This window comes from Acyrthosiphon pisum, chromosome A3, assembly GCF_005508785.2.
Source record: "Acyrthosiphon pisum isolate AL4f chromosome A3, pea_aphid_22Mar2018_4r6ur, whole genome shotgun sequence".
In the NCBI taxonomy this organism is placed as follows: domain Eukaryota; kingdom Metazoa; phylum Arthropoda; class Insecta; order Hemiptera; family Aphididae; genus Acyrthosiphon; species Acyrthosiphon pisum.
In genome coordinates, this window is record NC_042496.1 from 30998001 (window position 1) to 31007165 (window position 9165).

The window sequence follows — 9165 nt, forward strand, 5'->3', positions numbered from 1 at the left end:
AACGTCTTTACATTTTTTAAATCGAACCACTAGAAGTACTTTAATTTTTGTCAGTCGCTAAGGTCATTTTGATGAAAAAATAATAGGGTTTGCAGGGGCCTTAATTGTTACGGATAGGTACCTTATATATCACTTTATATAATATAATATGAGTATTCAACGTCGTATCTGAGGGACGTAACTGGACCCCCCTCCCCCGAAATTTCTTCAATACCTACCTATGTCTTATTTTTAACCAAATATCAAAAACTAAATTCAATAAAATTACAATAAACATGTTTTGCATTTTTACACTTATAATAATTTCATCAAATCTCCAAATTGCGCATTTAAATGTATATAATGTATATTACATATTATATGTAGGTATGTTTTAATAAATTACTCATTACTGCCATCATGGCATCATCACAACAAAAGCTTGATATATATATTTTTAATAATATATTTTTATTATTAGCTATAAGTACTTGACTTTGTATAAAATATTAATCAAATTTGATTTAAAATAAATTATAGCACTAAGTAATTACTAATATAAGTATTATTTAGTACTTATTTTATAAGTATTAAAAATATATTATGATGGATTTTTAACTTTTGAAAGTATATCACAATATTCACAGGACACAAGTCGATGTTAATGTTTGTATATTGAAATATGAAAGTGAACATTTAATATTCGGTAGTAGGTACCTACTGCTGGAAATGTCGAAAGATTTCCTCCACCATTTTGCAACGATGACCGATGGATATATTAAAAGTGTAAATCTGGGGACTCTTCTTCAGGAAAGTAACTTCAAACTTGTAAGTAATGTCAACTTATAATGATGATTAATTGTAACATTTATACCTAACCCTCTCGCACGTGAATCGTGTGATATTTTAGTGTCATCATCATGCGATATATCGGAAATTTGTCAATTAATGAAATGCGTAAATCATAATTTATATTGTATCTAGATCTATTGGTTTAATGGTTTTTGGATGTTTACCATTAGTATTTAAAAACATTCCACCATGAATAAGCACCAGAAATTAAACTGCTTTCAAGTGTTTTGATCGGAAATAAATTACTTTAAATAAAAAAAATATATAATAATATAATAGGTATAATAATCATAAAATGTCTATGCGTCGGTTTTTAATAACCAAATACCAATCAATATTTATATATATATATTAAATAATAAATTAATAAATATAGTTCAGAATTTTACAATTAATGAAAGTTATTAAGTTTAGGTCTTATGTCCAACTCTGAAGTTATTTTATATAAAAAATCACAGTTGAAAAAATATCCATTAAAAAATGTAATTATTTATATAAAGTCATAGTGATATATGGTTGGCTGCTCTTACGCCACAAAATGTCAGTAAAATATTTCATTGTCGGAAAAACAGACTTTATTTTGACAAAAGGTTGACAAGTAAATAATGGATTATTTTTAATGTTTGTTTTTTCACAAAATTATACTGAAAATAAAACACTGTTATGTATTATGTAAGGTAGACAGGTAACATAATACATTTGGGATTACATAAATTCTATTTATATAGGAGAACTTGTTATATTTTAAGGTTCACTGTTTTTCAATTAATTTCAATAAATTAATTATTAGCAGCATGTTTATTGTGTAATGTTGTATGTATAGTGTGGGTACCTGAATAATTGTATATGCTGCATTACACGATGGTAATTTAATTTTTCATCGACAATATACCTATACCAATATGGCTATATTATTACAATATAATTAATATTTCAAAATACTTCAAATATTAAAATACCATAGTAATATCATAATATACGATTCATGTCATGTATGATATGTTCGTAATGATATTTTGATATCATCAAATATAGGTAGGTGTACCTACCTAAGTATATGTTTGATAATATTATAGGTAACTCTAAAGGTGGGCAAGTTAATGAAAATAAGTAACTCAAGTTAAGTTAAGAAGACACAATATCGATAAATTAAAAGTTGAAAGTTAACAAATTATAAATTTAACTCGATAAGTTAAAAATTAACATAGGTAGACAAAAATATTAAATTAACTCAGTTTAAAAAAACTAAAAAGTTAATTTATTTTTTATTTAATTAGTATGTAAATTACATTAAGAGTGAATATGTCTATCTAGTTTTTAATTTATAAATTATAAAAAACAATTTTATTGAACTTTTATCATGGCGTACACTATATATACCCTTTTACTTTTACTTTAATATTATTTAATAATTAAAACTATACTCATCTCAAATTAATCATTTAACAAATATATTTTTTTATATCGTATAGCAATTGAATGTCATAATAATACGAAGATGAGTACATGACCTTCAAATATACTATAAGTTATATAACATAAAAATATAAAAATTCTCAATTTGTAATTTAAAATTATTAATTTTATTCAAAATATTTACAATTGCAACTCGCATAATATATAATTTACAACTCAATAAAATATATTAATATACACAAAATTATGTTACCAAGAAAAATAACAGAATTTGTGTTTTTGTATTGGTTTATTTATATTTCATACTGATATAGTAATATTTACGTATAAACGAAAAATTTCAAAATGATTTTAACTTGGTGGATTTTTTTAAAATCAACTGAGAAAAGCTAAGTTATTTCAACTATAAATTAAACTAGTTAAGTAAATAAGTTGATTAGAAAATAAACTAACTAGTTAATGCCCACCTTTGGGTAACTCTATAATATTTAAGTACCTACTTTATTACTGTGTTTATTATTTACATACCACATTTTTTTTTTTTAAATTGTTTTAATTTATAAGCTTAATTTTTATTTCTTTACAATAAATTATGTACGAGTTCCAATTTTTTTTACTTTCAGATTAAGTACCTATACGGCTATACCTGGCTACCTACTATGAAATGTTGGGTTATACGAATTGCGTTGTATAAACATTGACAAATAATGCTTTCCTGCTACTTCTTTTTTTTTATTATTTAAATATATTCAATCGGTTTACAATAAAAACAATAAGTAATAAAGATAACATAGGAAAGTATATACAAAAATGAATCACGTAAAGAGGAGACCATTCATTAGGTAAGAGATTCGATACCGTGATTTTCTGTTTTTGCCAAACACACACGTGACATAGGATTTTAGACTGCGGGTTCTTTGCCAAATATACTAATTGTTCTGAATGAAGCGATAAGAATTCTAAAAACAGATTTGAATTTGTTTTCAAGTGTATTTGAAATCGACTTTCCTATATTTTTGATTTTTTGATTTTATCTTCTCCAAAAATTAAAATACGACAATTTTTAAATAAGTACTCTTTTTTAATATGACATTTTTAGGAATTTCGGGGATAATATCAAACATATAGGATAGTCGATTTCAAGTAGACTTGACGACAAATTCAAATCTGTTTTCAGAATTCTTATCGCTTCAATAGATCAATTGGAATGTTTGGCAAAAAATACGTCTAAAATACTATGTCGCGCGTGTGTTAGACAAAAACAGAAAATCACGGTATCGAATCCCCTTAACAGAACCTCAGAATTGTTTTTATTTTATTTTCCTATTTTATGAGGTTTGTAGACCAGTTTCTTTTTAATCGACGTGTAATTTGTGGTAATTTAAGAGTGGACATGTTTTTAATGAAGGGATTGATATGGTTTGTTAATTTCGAATGGAAAATTTTATACTGGCTTTTTGCAAGCTCGTTTACTTTTTGAATTTTTAGGTCATTATGGAGGGCTGAATTTGTTATGTGCCATGGTGCACCGGTGATAAGTCTAAACACCAGTTGTACCGTCTACGGTTAAACTTCGATTAAGCTTAATCAGCTGATAACAGATATTTAAACGGGCAAATTCGGCCGATTAAACTCCGGTTAACTTTAATCAGAGATGGCACAACTGGCCCTTAGGGTAATTGACTGGAAAGCTTGTATAGGACGAATGTTTTTGGTTTTAGCTGGACCCCAAATTTGGAAGGTGTGTGATTATACTGACCTGATGATTGATTTGTATAGCAGTAATTTGTTTTTGAGACTCAAGTTTGATTTAAGTATTGGTCCAAGTAGATGGAGGCGAGAATCAAGTTGGTTTCGATTCTCCTTGGTGTTTTTTGGCCAGGTTAATCTTTTATCCAGAGTGATATCTAGGTATTTGGTGCGTGGGATTGGCTTGTTATTGAATTTTAGTGGAGAGCATTCCATTTTTTTCAGGGAAAAGTTCACCTGAGCGGTTTATTCGTCATTGATTTTAATTTTACAGTTTTTGGCCCAAGATTCTATTTTATTTAGATGTAATTGTAGATTTTGAGACACGATATTAGAATTATTATTTGACGTAAGTATTTCTGTGTCGTCAGTAAATGAGGCTAGAAGAGTTTTGTTTGTTGTAGGTATATCAGCAACCAGCTGTGAAAATATTATTAAGTATTGGTGAAAGGGGAACTCTAGTTTTAATATTCGGAACAGTTGAATAATGATTTTTTTTGACAAACTGAAAACGACCGATTTTTAAGATATGATTTTATTATTAAATAATATATGGTGGAGAGAGAAAGTGTTTCAGTTTAAATAAAAGCCTGTTATGCTTAACACAGTTGAAGGCCTGGGATATATCTAGAAATACCCCGGGTGGTATTTCTTGGTTTCGAAGGAGGCTGAGATTTTATCTGTGATTTTGTGGATTTGGTGGATTATGTTGTACTTCTTTCGGAAACCGAATTGTAATTTTGGTAATATACCATGTTGTTCGATTAGTGGTGTAATTATGTGTAGAATTAGTTTTTCGAAGAGCTTTGTAAATGTGGGTAGTAAACTGATAGGACGATAAGAACTGGTGAGGTGCTCAGGCTTATTAGGTTTAGTCTTTTAGAGATCATTATGATAAATGATAACTGAATACTTCCATGCACGAGGGAAGTAAGACAAACTGAGCATAGCATTATAAATATGAATAAAGAACAAGATCGACTTTTTTGGTAGGTAATTAGATATTAATTTGTAATTTGGTCATTTCCAGGTGATTTTTATGGGCCGAAGCTTGTCAATTACTAACACATTTTCAGCAGGGGAACTCGGTTTTGCAGGAAGTGACATGGGCAAAGGGGAAGACAAGAATTAATGAACTAGATTGGCGTGATGTGGCGTAGAATTTAGGTCAAGACGAGGAGAGAATATAGAGGACAGGTAATTAACAAAAATATTTGCTTTCTCTAAATCGGAAATAACTAATAATTTGTCAGGTCGTTCGAAAGGAGGTGTATTATCACGACGATATATCTCATATTTGATATTCGTACTGTATGTGTGTATAAATGTATAATACTATAATAGTCAATAGGTATATAGTGGGTTTATTCTAACGCATATACGTACCATATACGTATTAACTACTAACAGGGGCGGATCCAGAAAAATTTTCCGGGGGGGGCACAAAATTGTCCTTAAAATCGTATCCTCCAGGGCTCCAGCAAAAACAGTTTTATTACACAACGTAGACACAGAATACGTCTAGTATAATATTATACAAGATATTATGGGCAGCGTACATTATATTTTACGCTACGTAATGCAATGCCGATTGCCGAATGCACAAAAATGCCACTTTTCATAAATGGAATGATGTGCGACGGCCTACGATGGACGGTCGGTTTTCAATAATATTATTAATTATATTTTTGTAATGTTTTTTACAAGAAATTGTTTATCGTCGAAGACGATCTATGACGGGACGCAATTTAGCTATTAGCCTATAACACATTAACACAGTATCTAACACAGTTACACACTCGCACACAATACATATAAAATTATATTATTTTATTTTTCGTAAATTTATACTTTATAATACTGTATTTTTTAGTTGTAATGTACCACGAAAATAATCAAAAACCCAATATATTATATAAATTACACAAACTTATTTCAGGGATTTTTTTTTTGGTGGGGTGTACGCCCCCTTCGCCCCCCTCCCCCTTGGATCCGCGCCTGACTACTAATAAGTATGACTAAAATTTTTAAGTGCTAACCATTATTATTACTATTGTGCAGATTTTTATTAATTGTCTCTATAAATATTATGTTTCGTGAACGATATCTAATATCGATGTTTCAAATATTTTTTTTCAGCTAATGGGCGAGATGATCTTTAGATTGAATTTCCTCGCGAACTTTTGAAAAACAATCATAGTTATAAATTTATAATAATATAATATTACATTGCAATTAGGTATGTACATCTATACATATTATAATATGATATCAGGTGAGCTTTAATATATTAATCTGTTGTTCGGGTGGTGATGCCGCGTTACTGGGGTCAAACTTCCACGTGTCAATATACGTCATTAGTCAATAATGACCCTGAATATTGGACGGCGGACAATTATTGCATTGATTAAAATGTATATCTCTGCAATATCTGTCCTGCATGTCGTTTACATTAATTAGTAATTTATTAATTAATTACGTAGTTTGTAGGTTATTAATTATGCGTATTATGTTTTTATGTAGTTTATTGATTCACGCACATAATTCACAGGTATCCCACGTGTGAGGTGTGCTCATGTAACCTCGGTCATGTGAGATAGGTATATTTAGAGGTACCATAAGTGATACATAGGGTTTTGGCTGTGTTGTTTTTTTTAGATTTAGATCTCTCGTAAAACGTATGTTCACATATGGACATTATGTATACCGACGTTAATAAGCATTACGTAGGAATTATAAATTCAGTATTTTCTGGGGTATTTTCAGCAAGGCCGAATTTAAACTTTAAGGTCCAAGTGCAAAGAAGATTTTGGGGCTACAAATTTCAAATTTCTCCTGTTAGCTGATCATAATGACTTATACATTTCGAGAACCGTTAAGTATTAGGTAAATTCCCCAGTACAAAATATGTAGATACACGGAAGTCAATACCTATTGTTTAGATAGGTTAGTATCGACCCAATTTTTTATTTCTTAAAATCGAAATTTTTTATTAGGTATAGAGCATAATAATTATTGATATATTTTTTTTCAGATATATATCGATATGGCTTAAATTAAGTTTTCACATATTTTAAACCAAGGGGCCCCTAAAATATGTGCGATTATAGCCGCCTTAATGCATAAAATCCGACTCGGGTTTTCAGCAATAATATTGTATAATTGTATTGTTATTGCGACTATACCTATTATATTTGAAGTCTAAAATTGATACTACAAAAAATGAATACTAGGTACCTAGGTAGTTATACCTTCTTTACCATATCATTATACAGTTACATAAAATGTTGCCACCCTTTCACTACCATACCTACACTTATTTTGAAATATTAAAATATATATACACTATAGGTACAACAGTGGACAGTTTGATAAATATGTTAAATATGCGTACCTACGTATTGTTTGGTATAAATGGATTATTTGTGTAGATAGGAAAAAAAAGCAATCGGATTATGATATTTCACTTCCCCATATCCAGCATGCAAATGCAGCATCGACCATTAGTTATACCCATCTAACTACGGCGGTCGTCTCACGCGTTTCTTAACTAACACACTTTACATACGTTCATAGATATCATAATATATCGTACTGTATAGGTACTCACTTTTATATTTGCCGAGTACTTGCCAAACGCGATTACATAAGCGGGCGCCAAAGCAATGCACAGCATGATAACGTTCGTCGCCATAATGATGGAGCTTCTCGTATGCCTGGAACGGATGGAAACGAAGATGAAAACGGACAGATGTTAGGTAGGTATAAGTGCACGCGTACACTGCGAGCGGGCGTACTGCGGTGTATGACGATGATGTTACAATATATAAATGTGTGGGAATATATATGTATATATATATATATATATGTGTGTGTATATCGACGACGTGACGAGGACTCGCGAGTAAGGCGCGCCGCGGTGGTGATTTTGGATTTGAGTGTTTTTCTCCAGGATTTTCTCGATCGTCCTACCCGCGACGATAATACCGATGACCGACCTTCCGCACGTTACTACGTATGCGCGCGATTAAACATTAATAAAACATTCGATGGTCGTGTAAAATATATTTTTACCCTCACTAAATTATTGTAATATTTATGTTACGACTATTCGTGATATTAATTATTATTATTATAAAAACAGATCGCGGGCGCCCGCAGCTCAATAATATGCAACTGATGTTCCTACTTACACCGAACGGGGAAATGCACTCGCGACACGCTGCAGTAGGTACCTATTCCGCACAATGTCATATACTATTATTTAAAACCTTAACCATGAACAGTAATCGCGACTCGTCGCACGTGTGGTGACATTATGGTACGACTACACAATCTAAATCGAATGAAAAGAATATCGTCGTCACAAATGAACGGGTTACATCAATAGTATTTATTATCATTACCTATTATCTGTAATAATATGTACCTATGTTAGATACACCGTCGAACGCGGAAACGACCCGTTCCGCCATAACCCGCGATGCGGCTGTTGTTGCACTATATTATTATTATATTTTCGTCGTATCGAAAAACCGCGGATAACGTCGTTGTAGAAATACATAATGTCATTGCGAATCTCGTCCGTAGTAATTATCACATTTCAAAATTAATATTTTTAATACCGTCGTAGATCGCGAACAATACGTATACCGCTCGTCCCGCGACGCTCTCACATAGGAACCTATAAGCACTTTTTTTTTCTTACCATCGCAGGTGTATTACGTACTATGTTGTTTGTATTATTATTTTACCATCCGTATCGCCGTTATTTAAATTACCTTTTTCAACGATATGACCCGCATATATGTGTATCCACTCCGTGTTCCACAGGTAGACGACGCGTCGGCGGGGGGGGCCAGTCGTGTGTCGTGTGTGCGGCGGATCAATAGGCGCGGCCGCCGGCGATGTGGGTGCGTGGCGTTTGGCGTACGCGACGTACAGCGTATTATTATTATTATTATTACGAACCCCGCCGGAAAACTCGGCGTCGGCGGCGAAGGCGACGGTGGCCGACCTCAGACCGCGACGCCCCCCGACGAGAAACGCGCCCGGTGACTGACGGTGGCGGAAAACGCTATTTATTTTATTATAATGCAATTTTTTTCCCCTCCTTCGTCTGTAATAATATAATTTATAGCCATCTGTCGCTGCAATGACGTTCGTTTC

General features: G+C 31.8%; 1 protein-coding gene across 4 annotated transcripts in view; it reads right to left on the bottom strand.

Annotated features, from left to right (window-relative positions):
* Positions 1-8949, bottom strand: part of LOC100168594 (neuroendocrine protein 7B2) — a 15070-nt gene extending 6121 nt beyond the window's left edge. The window contains exons 1-2 of one of the 4 annotated variants that reach the window (XM_003240963.4): positions 8778-8948; positions 7607-7712 (exon numbers count right to left, since the gene is read on the bottom strand). In XM_003240963.4, the coding sequence (XP_003241011.1) occupies positions 7607-7690 (84 nt within the window). In that variant the 5' untranslated portion in view covers positions 7691-7712; positions 8778-8948. Of the gene's footprint in view, positions 1-7606; positions 7713-8402; positions 8750-8777 lie in introns of those variants that run through there. The other 3 variants (XM_008191805.3, XM_003240964.3, XM_008191808.3) reach the window with 3 other exon arrangements.
* Positions 8950-9165: the final 216 nt, after the last annotated feature.